Source organism: Gallus gallus, chromosome 4, assembly GCF_016699485.2.
Source record: "Gallus gallus isolate bGalGal1 chromosome 4, bGalGal1.mat.broiler.GRCg7b, whole genome shotgun sequence".
NCBI lineage: Eukaryota > Metazoa > Chordata > Aves > Galliformes > Phasianidae > Gallus > Gallus gallus.
Window position 1 is genome coordinate 46,544,677 of NC_052535.1, and position 15,498 is coordinate 46,560,174.

The window sequence follows — 15,498 nt, forward strand, 5'->3', positions numbered from 1 at the left end:
TCCCACCTCACCACAGCCTCTTTTCAGGTAGTAGTAGAGAGCTGTAATGTCTCAACTGGGCTTCCTCTTCTCCAGACAAAACAGTCCCTGTTCCCTCAGCCAATCCTCATAAGACTTGTCCTACAGCTGTCTGCTTACCCGGTTGGCATAATGAGCCGAGAGAGGAAATGCATCTTGAAAATATAAATACTCTTCAAACTAATCAGTTGTTCTCATCATTAGAATGAAAATTCTGGACAGTGAGTATTTTATCCCCAAGAACAGCGTTGAAAGACTGCTCTGGTTATTTCATAGTTCTGTCTTGTCTGAAGTATGTTAGTAAATTTTGATCAGTCAAGTTGGCTACAGCTTGTAGAATATGCCCAAGAAGCAATACATGTATAAGTTAGTAAACTTATATCATACAGTGGAAACTTCCTTTAAACTACCTTCCCAATTTCTGATTGCTAAGGTTATGTTTTTCTCAAATGAGTAGGAAAAATAGCAACATTTTTACTGTATCTATGCATAACAATGCAGTGTCTAGGACTGGTTCTAACAGAGCAGTGGTCTGAGTCTCAGCTTGTTGACCTACTTTTGCTAAATGCCTGTTTTCTTTTCAGATTCAGCATATGTACCGCTGTGCTCGGGTTCAGGGCCTTGACACTAGTGAAGGGCTGCTCCTCTTTGGCAAAGAGCACTTCTACGTAATTGATGGATTTACCATGACAGCCACCAGAGAAATACGGGACATTGAGACGTTGCCTCCAAAGTGAGTGAATGAATAAAGAGCTTCATCGGTCTTGAGTAGGCAAACAGCAGATATTTAATGAGATTTTTTGAGGGGTCAGCTACAAAATAATGTCAAAATTGCTGAAGATCTCAGGAGCAGTTGCCTCTGTGTTCCCAAAATACTAAGTGTGGTGTGGTTTATTGTGAAACAAGTTCTTTCTATGCCTGCACTCTCTTATGAATGAAAGGAATGATTCTTTCAATGCATCTCTTTTAATCACTTTCCTGTTTATGCTCATTTACAGGATGCATGAGCCAATCATACCAAGGGGGGCAAGGCAAGGTCCAAGTCAACTCAAAAGAACGTGCAGCATTTTTGCATATGAAGATATTAAGGAAGTACATAAAAGGAGATACCTTTTGCAGGTAACTTAGGTGCAGATCATTATTTGGAAAGTGAAAGCTATTCTTTGTGATGAAATACAAGTCTAAGTATCTGATCTTGAACTGTTTGGTCTACTGTGACTTAATTAATTGGGTGAATTAGTGGATTTTAGTGTTCTGAAAATAGATCAGCTGGCCACACTAAGCAAAGCGTGCATTGCAATTATTTTGTGTCATGTGTAGCTCAACATAGCCAAACTGGTTTATTTCTGATCTTTGGAGGTGACAAGCAGATGTGTTAGCGGTGACCCGTTTGTCTTGTTTGTTTTCAGCCAATTGCAATTGAAGTTTTCTCAGGAGATGGACGAAACTATCTTCTAGCTTTCCAAAAAGGGGTCAGAAATAAAGTTTATCAGAGGTACTGTAAAATAACTTGTTAGAATATTTAATGTGATTATTTGCAATTATCTGTCTTGAGTCATATTTGAGTCTGCAATGATCTGCTAACAAGATTGCAAGGGATTGGTGTGAGATAGTTCATAACTCTGTAGCAAACGTAGTATGGCACCAAAGAGCCACTAGGAAGCGCTAATGCCTGTATGCTAAACTTGCTGCGTGTGGTCAGTATATGGGAGCTGTGACAGCAAGTGTGGGTGTAGGGAGAGAAGAGATGTTCTGGTTTTGTTGAAGATGTTACACAGCTGCTCAGAACAAAATAATTGTACCAGATGTGTTCATCTCTAAGAAGAAGAGATGCCTACGTCAGACACACTAATGGTAATCTCCTTTTAACTGCTGTTGCAGGTTTTTGGCTGTGGTGCCATCTCTAACTGACAGTTCGGAGTCGGTGTCTGGACAGAGGCCGAACACCAGTGTAGAACAAGGGTAAGCATTGCCATTCCCCATAAGCTCTTTATCTCCATGGTTTCAAATCAGTGATGCTTACCTTAAGGTCCAGATGTACTGGGGAATACTTGTATAAACCTCTGTTTATAACTGGGAAATGCCAAATAAATACTGAGTTTCTGCTCCAACTTCTTTAAATGTTCTTGTATCATTGACACCTTTGGTATGTATTCCTACAAGTAAATATGTATTTTCAAGATTAATGTTATTGGTACATTCTGAAAGAATTGAAGTTCCAAAACTATTTGACTTCTCTGGGTTGTTAGATATTTTCATCAGTAGCAGCCTGTCGGGTATGTTTGAATGTGCAGTGAATTGCGTGCATAATGTGCATTATTTTAACAGTCTGTGCTCAGAAATAAAATGTGCACTGCTAAAGCAAAAAGGAATGAAATCCATTTTGCCTAATTGTAAAAATTTGTAAGTTTTAGTCTCAACATTTTGAATTGTCTTGTGAAGATGCAACTCAAATTCTGTTGGTAAATCAGCAAATGTACTTTCTCCTTCTGACTAGGTCTGGCTTGCTTAGCACTTTAGTGGGAGAAAAATCTGTTACTCAAAGATGGGAAGTAAGTATGATCCTTTTTTTTTTTAATTGCACATTTTGTAGTGATATATAGTTAGTACACCTGAGTTGCATCCTATGAACAGGTGGAATATACTGCTTTAGAAAAGCTATCTCAGTACTTTAACGGGTTATATTTCATGCTCAAATTATATTTCATTTTGGGTGCATTTCATCATCAAATACTAAACGAGTCTATCATTAAAAGTATAAACAGAATTTGGACGTTGTAATATTGAAATAAGTTTCCTATGTTTGGAGAGAGCTAATGCAAGCACCCAAGAACTGATAGCTCAGTTGATTGTTGAGAAGTGAGGTCTTTACAGCTTTGTTATGTCTTCCTTCAGAGAGGAGAAATCAGTAACTTCCAGTACCTGATGCACTTAAACACCCTGGCCGGCCGATCCTACAATGATCTCATGCAGTACCCTGTCTTTCCCTGGGTCCTCGCAGACTATGATTCAGAGGTAAATAAAATGTCCTATCAGTGGAATAGTAATTTGAGTCAGAGGTAAATAAAATATCCTATCAGTCTAATAGTAAATTTTTTGTGTGGTTGAGTCTTGTGAATATTACAGTTGGCCTGCACTACCTTCATAAAACCGGGGTGTATCTTTATTGCCTATTTTTGTTTTCATCTGTTTTGTAATGTCCAGCCTGTGTGGTCAGTGGGTAGTATACTAGAGGTGCTTGCCAGTCCCGTGCAGGAAGGCTCTTGCCTATCCTGATTTTATGGGTGCTAATGGACAGGTGAAGGCCCACATGTTCAGTTTGTTCCAAGGCAGTTGCGTCTCCTTTGTGAAGCATCATGCAAGAGTGCAGCAGTGAGTTTCTGCATTAGTATTCTGGGGTATATCTTGAAGGATGTTGTGTAGACAAGGAAAGCATGTGTTTTTAAAATTGAATTGATGTTTGTTTTGTTTTTAAAGGAGTTGGATCTTACAAATCCCAAGACATTCAGAAACCTGGCAAAGCCCATGGGAGCTCAAACAGAGGACAGGTTGGCCCAGTACAAGAAACGATACAAAGACTGGGAAGATCCCAATGGTAAGAAATGGTATATCCTGCAGGGAGAGGAGCCTGCCACAGTTCAGGAGGATGTTGTGAATTTTAATTACATGACTCAAGACTTCTGGGTGTGGGTATGCAGAGCCCTACCACGGGTCTTTTAGGGACCTATGAACAGATATTAAATGAGAAGCAGAGGAGTATTGTTATATTGTTGATTTTAAAATCTGACCAGCATGTATTTATATATAAAAATAAAGACAAAACAGTTGTTTTTCAGAACAGTTCAATGATGTCTAAAGGCTAGAAATGGGCAAGTACAGAAGAAGCACACATCCAGTTATCTCTTTATCTAGTACAGTTTGAGTGCTGCTGAAAGGCAGTAAGTTGTGCAGAGGAGTGGGAATACCTCTGCAGTAGCAGCAGTTCAGCTTTTTCGTTTCTGAGTTTGATGTATGTTTTCCTGCTCAGGAGGTAGCACTTTGCTTGCTACTATCCAAAAGGAATAGAGGCACTAGGAAATTCTTAAGTTTGTAATGCTTCAATGTGAATCACAATCAAATTCTGTATTCTGTATTTTAGATGTTATTTTAGCTGTACGAAATCTGAAGCCAGAAATTCTGAGAACTGTTTCTTTCCAAGCCTTATTTCCACAGTAGTCAGGAAGAATGAAAGTTAAACTAATGTTCCATCAGCAGAAATCACCATAGCTGTGTTGGAATGCTTTAAGCATTTCAGATTAACAAAAAAGAAAGACTAACCATGCGGTCCTGTTGGGCAGAAGCCCATTGCATTTACAGCTACTGCACTGCAGTTTTAACTGAAATGGCCACGAGAAAACACATTGTTTTTGATGACTCAAGAATGAAAGTTACAAGTGCCAATTTTAAATGTGTCTACGATCACAGAGTAAATACAAGGCAGCACTCGTTAGTACTGCCACCAGTAATTGCTTCACCTAACTGCTTTATTTCTTCCATGTGCATGATGTTTAATTTTCTGCAGGTGAAACTCCAGCTTATCATTATGGGACCCACTATTCATCTGCCATGATAGTGGCTTCCTATCTTGTCCGGATGGAGCCTTTTACACAGATTTTCTTACGACTACAGGTAAAAAGTATAAGACCTCACTTCCTGCTTTCCTGCTGTACATTTGAGATCTACATGAAAAAATGAGATCTGTCTGCTTTGTTCTCATAAAACATGTTATAAAAAAAAAAAAGTATTGGTATATTTGTATTGATATATTGATAGTGATAGCAGATTGGATTGGTCTAAAAATCTGTGAGGTTACTTAATAGAAGATGCAATAGAATTCACATTTCTTCATGAAGTTAGAATGTTTTGAAAAAATGTATGAACAGAATAGTACCAGGCCAAAACCAAAGATGATTTTGCTGTGAAAAAAGTTATATTTTTCATCAAGCTTTGTTAGTCTGCCGTTGAACGAATTGTATGCCAGTTCCTTGACATCTTCACACAAAATTAAAAGGTTCTTTTTTTTTTTTTAATCAATACTTCTATCCCAGGAGTTTGTTACTGAGTGTTAAAATAAACCAAAATGTGCATAGCCTGGATTTTTTGGCAGACTGGGAGGGAGCGGGGATCATAACAGTACGTTTCCAATGTTGTCTTAGATGGAAGTCATCAAGCAAAGAAAAATGCATTTTCTTTGGGCTGATGTTTCCCCAGACTAAAATTTGAAGTAGGATTGAATGTGTTTCTTAGCATTCTGAAGATCTCTATCTTGATACCTGTGTATGTGTGTTCTGGTTCTCCTTCTCTCAGCCAAGGTACGCTGGTGGTCTGATGTGATGGTTCTCCCTTTTTCCTGCAGGGCGGTCACTTTGACCTGGCAGATCGAATGTTTCACAGTGTGCGAGAGGCCTGGTACTCAGCATCAAAGCACAACATGGCAGACGTGAAGGAGCTCATCCCAGAATTTTTCTACCTCCCCGAGTTCTTGCTCAATTCCAACAATTTTGATCTCGGTAAGCAATGCAGCTGGTAGCATTGCTACCACTGTGAGTGTGTTGCGTGGCAGTCTGACATGAGAAAAGCTCATCAGGTAGGAAGAATACAATGCACTTAACTGCATGAAAAAAGGATAGATGGCTCCATGTTTGTATAATATTTTTAGAAGTTTGAATGATACAGAGCTCATTGGTTCATCAGTAAGAATACAGCAGGAGTTAGTGTTTACTTTTGTGATGCCTTCTTTTCTTTCAGTTTTATCTGCTTCATCTTCTCAAACAGCAAGCGTTCATTTTGAGAAGTTAATGAATAGTTTGTTCTGACAACTGCTAAGAAAGACATTTAACTACCCAAAAAGTTTTCAGCTTGAGATAGAGTGGTTTGTTTGCTGGTTGATATGGTGATTTTTTTTTTTTCAATTTTATTTAATTAAACCACTCTGAAGCATGCAGATCATCAAGTTTTACCTGGAGTGCTCTGGTTTCCATTTTTCTGTATGTAATATGCTACTTCATTATGCTATATATCATGTTCCTTAGAGTTCTCAGGCTTTGCAAAATCTGTTTGACAGTTTTCACTTTTAGGACTTCCTCTTCAACTGTTTCTAAAAGTTCTGTTGAAATGTGGCTCTTAGTTTTTACAACCATAATTACTTAAGAGTCTAATTTCACATACATTTGTCATAGGAGTTAAGGATTCTTTGGAATGTATGTCACACATAACTGAGGCATTAAGCTCTTCTCAGTTCTGTGCTGTGAGTCTTAATAGCCATAAGAAAGATGGAGTGATACATTTAAGCAGCCTCAGATCTGTTGTTCAGAATGTATTGTTAGAGATTGGAAGTGCAACTTCACAAAAGTGATAACAAATGGGGAAAAAAAGACCTGCAGAACATCTTCCAAATGCATTTCACATAAGAGGGTACGGCCATGACCGTAACAGTATTGTTCTTGTTTGTTTAGTTCAACATCTGATAAATTTAGATTGTGATCATCAGGCAAAATAAATTTTTCAAGCAATATTTAGAACAACAATAGGAAATTTACTTTTGTTCTGAACTGCTAAGGTGTGATACTTCAATTTGTGTTATTTCATACTTATCCTGCTCCCGTTCTATTTCCTTGCTCCCAAATAGAGAGGAAAACATTCAAAGCCTAAAGACATTATGCAAGAAATGTAGGACACTGCTTTTACTGCTTGTACACTTGTGTGAACTTGGAAGCTTGCTGGTATTCCTCTGAGCTAGTAAGAAGTGTGGATTGTCTCTCAGCACCAGATGGCAACACGGGAATATAACTGAGAAGAACTGACAAATAGGTTAAATAGGTTTTTAGTAGTCCAAACATGTCAGCATTAAATATTCAGAGTGAGAAGTGAGCTCTCAGGAACGCAGATGACTGTGTGTGGCCAGACCGTGCCCAGGGCATTGACCGCTGTCCATGGGTGTGAAGCGTTTGGCACACAGCTGTTAGTTCATCAGTGTCAGCACATGAATATTTAGCTTGTACTGTCGTGTAGTTATTCTCATGCGTAAAACAACATTTCAGTTGTTTGACACAAACTGTTTCTATTTCAAAGAAAACAAATCCATAGCCCGAAAGCTGTTTTACCAAGGCTTGTCAGTGCAGTTTGCTGATAAGCCATCAAGTATCAGGATTTATTTTCCTTCAAAATACACTCAGCTGACACGTCTGCTGCTATATACATGCTAAACAGAAAGTTTTTCTTCTCTAAAATCCAAGCTGTTGCTTTTACTCGTTTTTACATCATGAATAAGTACTAACACAGAAGTCAAGAAAAGATGAGAAAAGTGCCTTGGTGCAAAGATGGCTCTGGCTGCCAGCTCCACAGCTTCTTGGCTATCAGCTGTTCCAGTGCAAGCTGTGTCAACAGAACCCTGAAACAGTATTGTCATCTTCAAAAACCTTAGCAAGGAATGTTTGAGTGATTCCTATTTTTCGACTCTTGCAAGATATCATATATGAACAACTAAGTTGGAAATCTTCAGGTTTTATTGCCTGACCTTTAAAGATCAGGTAATATTTAAATGAAAAGTCTGAAAGATGTTTCTTTGTAAAAGAAAGACGTTAGATTTTGTTGTTGTTGATTTTAAAAACCATTGCTGTTGCTATGCGGTTTCAATGCTCCAAATTTTTTAATTTGTTTTATAGGTTGCAAACAAAATGGCACTAAACTTGGAGATGTAATACTCCCTCCGTGGGCAAAAGGAGACCCTCGTGAATTTATCAGAGTTCATCGGGAGGTAATCTGAGTTTTAATGGCAATAAAAAATGTCAGTTGTGCCTTTATGCTGCAAATTAAATGTGACTTGATTCATGCAGTCACAACTGCTATCTGGTCCATGAGTTCTGAGCTGTTGGCTATTTGTTACAAATAGCTGCAGACTTGATATTTCCTTCTCTTCTTGGCTAGAGAGCAAGTTGAGGCAGGAGTTGTTTAAATGAAGAAGCTTTATCAAAACATTGAGAATATATCAGCATATTGTGCTTGTTTCTTTATGGCACATGTAGTAGACTCAACTGGTGACTGACATGGCTAATTTCAATGCATGTCCTTTGGATTTCAGGCTCTGGAATGTGACTTTGTGAGTGCACATCTGCATGAGTGGATTGATTTGATCTTCGGCTATAAACAACAAGGTCCTGCTGCAGTAGAAGCTGTAAATGTCTTTCACCATCTCTTCTACGAGGGGCAAGTGGATATATATAACATCAATGATCCATTAAAAGAGACAGCAACTATAGGATTCATTAACAACTTTGGGCAGATACCAAAGCAGGTACACCATTTGCAGAATTTCTATTTGCCAGATGACATGTGGGCTGAAATGTATCAAAACAGAAGAGGAAAGTGTTTGAGGAGCTAAACTTCTTGAGAATATTTGTTTGTATTCTTCCAGAGATGTGCAGTGATCTGTTTCTGCAGCGGAGAAAGAATTCGGGTTTGCTCACAAGAAGGGAAAGGTCTTTTTTTCTGTTTTGCACTTAGAAAATAAAGTTTAAAAGAATTATGACATCATTATTCAACTTAAAAAAAGAAAAAAAAATCAACATTGAAAAAATAAGTATGTTGCTGCTGAAAACGTAACACTTCATGCGTCAGAGGGGAACAGTGGAAGTGCCATTTTCCTGTGATAAATTAATTTCTACGATAATTCTTAAAAAATAAATAAAATGTGCTCTCTCTCACCATGTAGGGGTGTGTTGTGGTGCAGGGAGGGCTGAGGCAAGCAGTCCTGCTGTTGCCATTCATACCCATTGCCTTGGTGTGAGCCGTAGAAACATTTGTGCATCCTCACAGCCCAACTACGTCAGGTTTATGTGTGATCCCCATACTTTGAATATGCTAATAGGTAAAGAAAAGAACTTTCAGCCTTGGAATTGCAGCTCTTCTTTTAGTGCTTTTACAACTTCGTTGTCAAAGAAGGTGAAATTTTACAAAATATGGGTAAAGATTTATATTCATAAGTCAGGTACTGTAAATACGTAGCACTTACCATCAAAATGTTTATAATGAATTTACCATCTGATAACCCTTTGTGTTGAGGCTGTAAAAAATGGTTTGCTTATATTATCACAGTTGGATTCTGTGTTATTTGCTGAAGCCTTACCAAAATGTTTGCTGTAAACTATTAGTGGATACCAAACAGTGAATCCATGAATGCAGAGAACAGTTAAGTAGCGCTTGCTGACTGTTGATACACAGAATTTTTAGAACGTGAATGAAACACTGCTGATCTTCTTGTGCTCCTGTCAACCTGTCATTTCTTGATGAATTTCAGCTCTTCAAAAAGCCCCACCCTCCAAAGCGCGTTCGAAGCCGACTGAATGGGGAGGCTGCAGGAACCTCTGTGCCCCCCGGCTCCACAAGCGACAAGATTTTTTTCCATCATTTGGACAACCTGCGGCCATCTCTTGCACCAGTGAAAGGTAAAACCACAATATTTGGAGTGTTCTTTCCATATTTTATTTAGCTTTTTTGCCTGATATTCACAATGTCTGCACTTCCAAGAGAGACAAATTGAGGATAGTCCGGTGCTGTAGGGCTGTTTTTACTTCCTTGAGGTATATTTTGGAAAGTGGCAAATCTGTGCCAATTCAGAATAATTTTTTAAAAGAGAGATGACACTGAGTTCAAGCATTTCTTGAATTTTGAACAAGAAGTGTTTGAAGCAAGTTCCAGAAATATTAGAAGATGCTTGGGAGACTGTTTCCAAGCCCACAAAGACCTCGCTTTTTGTCATTTCCTTTGGAGGAAGGATTATTATTATTACTATAATTACAATTATTATTTATTTTCTCAATGCAAAAAATGCTGAGAATGTTGGCAGGCAGGGGTACTGGCAGCTGCGCTGAGACCAAAGGAGTAGGTTCTGAGTTCATCTCTGACATTGGAGTGAATAAAAGTTAACTGTCAGCAAAGTAGGCAAATGCTATACGATCTTTTCTTTCTTAATCGATTAAATGAATTGGTGCATATCATGGAGAGAAAAGGATGCACCATTCCACGGAACATCATAGCAGGGCTATACTCAAGGATAGGAAACAAAAAAGCGTTGATCAGTATTTGCAAAACTTGATTAAAATACAACAAATAGGTCGCTGGTTAGGAATGCAACCTGTGGAAATGTTTGGCCAAGATTGGAATCAATACCAAAAAATTACTTTTAATTGTGCTGAAAATTGCACAATCACTTTTAATGCCCAGAAGCATCAAATGGATTACATCTGTGCCTTGTTTGGCTTGAAAGACGTCTCCTGCAGCACTGCAGGTGGGCCCAGAGCAATTGTTCAAGCAATGCAAAGATTTGATTTTTGTGGAGCATCTGGTATTTAATAGGGTTGGGCAGTAGCAGTCTTTTTTCTTCAGTAAAAGATAACTGTATCTTCTTTTTTTTAGAGCTCAAGGAGCCTGTGGGACAGATTGTGTGCACCGATAAAGGCATTCTAGCAGTTGAACAGAATAAGGTTCTCATCCCACCTACATGGAATAAAACTTTTGCCTGGGGCTACGCAGACCTCAGCTGTAGACTGGGTACCTATGAGTCGGACAAGGTTTGTCATCTGAAATTCATTTCTGTGATAAATGTGCCAAAAGAAATCACTATTTAATAGTGAAAGGAATCTAAAGGTGGAAACTTAGTTTGCATATGAATTAATAACCTTTTTTGTGCTGTGTTTTAATTTTCCCTATCCAGTTTTCTTCATCGGAACATGAGCAGAATAACATGAGCCAAGTCATAGTAACTTCTAACAAGATTGCGAAAAAAAACCTGTCAAATGAATTTAATCATGCAATTAAATTTAATCTCTTGTGTTCTCTCGAGGCATCTTATGGCAGAGGCTGGAATTATTTATATTTGAGAAAGATGTGCAAATAAAAGGGGCAGCAGCAAAATCTTGGTTACTTAATGGTTCAGTTTGCAGGATGGCACTTGGGCTTTTATTTTTTCCATACCTAATTCTAATCCCGCAAGTAATCCTTCTCTGTTTTCTTTATTTCCAGGCAGTAATTGTTTATGAATGTTTGTCAGAATGGGGTCAGATACTGTGTGCCATTTGTCCCAACCCCAAGCTGGTTATCACTGGGGGAACAAGCACAGCGGTGTGTGTATGGGAAATGGGCATCTCCAAAGAAAAAGCTAAAGCTCTCACGCTGAAACAGGTAAAATACAGCAAAGATGTCAATTAAGAAAATGATGTTCCAAGATCAAAGGAAGTTTGTAAGCTTTGAAACTGTGAGTTGAGTAGACTTGGAAATCTGAATAGTCCCAGGAGTGATCTACACTGAAATCAGGCAAAATGTATCATAAAAATTTCATCATTTTGAGGATTGTTGACCATGTGGAGCTTCTTCTAGAGATGGGAAATAGTATAGCAATGTTTTTTTTAAGTTGTTAATAATTTTTTAATTAAAAAAATCTCAAGTATGCAGATGTGTTTTCTATGGAATAATCTGTGTTATTGTAGTGGTCTCTATAAAATACCCCCATCTGAAGACTCACAGGGAGGGCAGCGAAAGAGACTGTCTATACTGTTCATTTCCCTTTTCCGACTTTTTATACTTCTTTATTTTCTTTTAGAGTTATTTAAATTGTGTTTCTGTGCAAACTTTACTCTTCCTGGCAGTACCATGCTGTTTGTGGAGCGCAGTAATACTCCTTCAGGATACCTTTGTATTGTTTTTGCTTTGTGAATTCAAAACATCAGTCTTGAATACAACAAAGAAGCACCTGTGTTTTTAAGTCCCTTGCAGCTAAGTGCAGAGGAAGTCTTGTGTGTGTATTTAAAGCCAAGAAGCAAGACAAAACCAACAACAACAGCAAGCAACAAACCACACCAACAAAACACCACCAACCCACCACAAATAAACAAAATAAGAAAAACATGTCTTGTTCTAAGTAGCTATACGTCATTGTTCTAAGTAGCCAGATTGTAAGTGTCACTTTCCTTGTTGGGAAACTTCAACTAAAACTTAGCTGAACAGATTTAGAGAATTATTAATTAACTGTCCAACTCCATCTCTAGTAATCACTGTCTGAAGCTGTATTTCAGAAGTGTTTTGCTAACAGTTACTGAGAGATAAGACACTGTATCCTGAGTTTCTGGGCAACATACTTAAGTTGCTCTGCTTTTGTCAGTGAGGACAGAGTAAGTGCAAGGCCAGTTGCTGTAGCTTATCTGATGACTTTGTAACTCAGTAAACAGGAGAAATCCAACTGCATTCTAGACTTCTATTCCAATTGATACTTCAAGCCTAAAATTTAGAAAAGGTGTCTTCTCAAAGCAGGTGTTTTGTAATTTTCTCCTCCTTGCTGTTAACTTTATCCTTTTGGTTGTAATTTTCTCCTTCCTTTGTCTTTTCTTAAACACCAACAGGTTTTTAAATAGGAGCCAGTTCTTATTTACAATGAATTTTTGTTTTCAGAAAATGACTCCTATCAATTTCGGTTATGGAAGCAGTCACCAACTAAATACTTCTAGTCCAGCTGGGCCTTCTGATAAGTTGTTTGTGTTCACATTGCCTGAATCTCTTTAGGTTTAATAAAACTTTTGTGCTGTCTCTTGATTGCAGTGTGTTCCTTCTGTCTTTTGTTTTGCAGGCATTACTGGGTCATACTGACACTGTCACATGCTTAACAGCATCACTAGCTTATCACATCATCGTGAGTGGCTCACGGGATCGCACCTGCATCATCTGGGATTTGAATAAGCTCTCATTTCTTACACAGCTTCGAGGTCACAGGGCTCCAGTTTCAGCACTCTGTATAAATGAATTAACGGTAAGAAGCACACATCCATGTGCAGTGGGAGTGTTAGCAAGAACCTGGAATTGTTAAACTGAAGAAAAACGAATTAGGCTCTTCCATTGGCTTGGGGAAGCTTGTGTAATGCATGTTGAAACTTATTACTTGGTTTAGGGAATACATTGTAATGAGAAGAGGAGGGTAGTAAGAGACATGGTGTCTTAGCTGCTCATCTAGTTGTTGTAGTGTTGCTAGTGTTTTAAACCATAGCTACTACTTCCCCTCTGCTCTAGGTGAAAAGACTGTCTCTTGCCCTTTTCCCAATAAGGAAGGAATCATGAACTTTAATGTAGCATGAGTCAGTGAAAAAGATTGGAGCTTTGAGCTGAGTCATAAAACAGGGAATGGAAGGTACTTAAAATATGCTGTAGGATGGTGAAAAATGAAGGAATTGATCTACTTATTAAATGCTATAAATTCAGCAGACAGGTTGTTACTAAGTCTGCTTTTCTGTGTACAGTCTTTAAAAAAAGTATATCATCCTACTGTTTTATTTAGGATCTAAACAGCCTGAACAGGAATTACTGCAAAGTCCCTGCTGCAATAATAAGAACGGTTTGTGTTGGAAGGGACCTTTAAGACCATCTAGTTCTAACCCTCCTGGTGTTTCTCCTATAGGCAGAAACACCTTCCTTTAGACCAGGTTGCTCAGAGCCCCATCCAGTCTGGTCTTGAATGCTTCCAGGGAGGGGCATTCACAGCCTTGCTGAGCAACCCATTCCAGTGCCTCGCCACCCTCTCAGTAAATAATTTCTTCCTGATACCTAGTCTAAATCTACCCTCTTACAGTTTAAAACCATTTTCCCTCCTCCTCTTGATACCTGCCCTTATAAAAAGTCCCTCCCCAGCTTTCCTGTAGGCCCTCTTCAGGTAGTAGAAGGCTGCTAAAAGGTCCCCCCAGAGCCTTCTGCTCTCTAGGCTGAAAAGCCCCAGCTCTCTCAGCCTGTCCTCATACAGCAGGTGCTCCAGCCCTCTGATCACCTTCGTGGCCCTCCTCTGGACCTGCTCCAACAGCTCCATGTCCTTCTTGTGTTGAGGGTCCCAGAATAGGACACAGTACTCCAGGTGGAGTCTCACAAGAGCAGAGTAGAGAGGCAGAATCACCTCCCTTGACCTGCTGGTTATGCTTCTGTTGATGCAATCCAGGATATGGTTGGCCTTCTGATCTGCAAGTACACTTAGCCAGCTCATATTGAATCTTTCATCGATAGACACTCCCAAATCCTTCTTCTCAGGGCTGTTCTCAAGCTGTTCTCCACCCAGCCTGTATCTGTGCTTGGGATAACACTGACCCATGCAAACAAACCTGACTTAGGTTCTGTTTCAGCAAAAACATGAGATTTGTTTTCACATATGGAGTTGTTGCTTCTGTTTTCAGGGGGATATTGTATCATGTGCTGGCACTTACATTCATGTATGGAGTATTAATGGCAGCCCCACTGCAAGCGTGAACACTTTCACTGGTCGAAGCCAGCAAATCATGTGTTGCTTTGTGTCGGAGATGAATGAGTGGGATACCCAGAATGTCATCGTGACAGGACATTCAGATGGAGTTGTACGGGTACGTACTTGGAACTACTGCTTAGAAAAATAAGGCTTTGTAATAGATACATAAATTCTGTCTAACACATCATCCTGGCCAGTACTGAAAGCAGTCCTGCTGTTCTGGGGTGCTTCGTTATATATATTATATTTCTGCCACCTTTTGCTCACTGGCTTCTATGCCTGGAGTTTGTAGCTTTTGTTCTCTGCTTTTATTCTGCACACTTTTAGGTAATTCATTTTGCTACCTGGAAAGAAAAAGAAGGAAAAAGAAAAAGAACGTCTCTGTTTACTGCCAGTCCAACCTGGCTTTCATTGTTTTGTCATGCGTGTGACTGCATCTGTCTTAACCAGAGTCTGCTGGTCAGATTGCAGTATGGAGTGGACTTTTTATTTGAACAGCTGAAGCATTAAATAACAGCACAAGGCTTGTTCAGCTGTCATTCAGGCATGTACGTTGTTGACCTCCTATACCCCTTGGGAAAAAAAAAAGTGACCTGCCTGTTGTGCTGTTGGTGTGACTGCACAGTTCTAATAATCCCTCTTAACTCTAGCAGTAGCTAGGAAGAAAGCTAAGAGTTCCATATATGCCAGTTTACTTGTTCCCTGTCCCTCCAGTTCTGGCGGATGGAGTTTTTGCAAGTACCAGAAACACCAGCTCCAGAGCCTGCGGAGGTGCTGGAAATGCAAGAGGATTGCCAGGAAGCACAAATAGGTATGTCTCCTACCCACAGTTTGGTATTTCCCTTTTGGCTGATTTCCTTTTTGTGTAGGTAAAGTCCTGTGGTTGTGCAGTGCAGAAACGGATGGAAGTGTTTTCTCTCAGTGGAGAATAGACATCCATTGGACATAATGAAGTGTCTGAGTTCTCATTCACCACTTCACTTGGGGTTATTTCGTACTACTGTGAATAAGGAAAACCATGGCCATCCTTCCTTTTGTTCTGTGAGGAATAAATTCCTTCCTGTGATTGCTTCTGCTATCAGTGAACCTAATAGACACTACTATTGTCCAAAAGCTATGTATTTCTCTATTTTGAAATCAAATTGTAGCCTAAGAGCAGAGTTAACATCCTGATG

The 15,498-nt window shown here is 39.1% G+C and overlaps 1 protein-coding gene across 9 annotated transcripts in view; it reads left to right on the forward strand.

Annotated features, from left to right (window-relative positions):
* The window catches only part of WDFY3 (WD repeat and FYVE domain containing 3), a 139,864-nt gene that overhangs the window by 117,632 nt on the left and 6,734 nt on the right, over positions 1–15,498 (forward strand). For all 9 annotated transcript variants that reach the window (XM_015276464.4, XM_015276469.4, XM_015276467.4 and 6 more), the window contains 17 exons: positions 603–751; positions 1,017–1,137; positions 1,428–1,513; positions 1,900–1,980; positions 2,516–2,570; positions 2,914–3,033; positions 3,496–3,613; positions 4,580–4,686; positions 5,414–5,567; positions 7,722–7,813; positions 8,138–8,350; positions 9,353–9,500; positions 10,471–10,625; positions 11,077–11,235; positions 12,674–12,853; positions 14,256–14,438; positions 15,038–15,134. In XM_015276464.4, the coding sequence (XP_015131950.1) occupies positions 603–751; positions 1,017–1,137; positions 1,428–1,513; positions 1,900–1,980; positions 2,516–2,570; positions 2,914–3,033; positions 3,496–3,613; positions 4,580–4,686; positions 5,414–5,567; positions 7,722–7,813; positions 8,138–8,350; positions 9,353–9,500; positions 10,471–10,625; positions 11,077–11,235; positions 12,674–12,853; positions 14,256–14,438; positions 15,038–15,134 (2,218 nt within the window). The remainder of the gene's footprint in view (positions 1–602; positions 752–1,016; positions 1,138–1,427; positions 1,514–1,899; positions 1,981–2,515; positions 2,571–2,913; positions 3,034–3,495; positions 3,614–4,579; positions 4,687–5,413; positions 5,568–7,721; positions 7,814–8,137; positions 8,351–9,352; positions 9,501–10,470; positions 10,626–11,076; positions 11,236–12,673; positions 12,854–14,255; positions 14,439–15,037; positions 15,135–15,498) is intronic.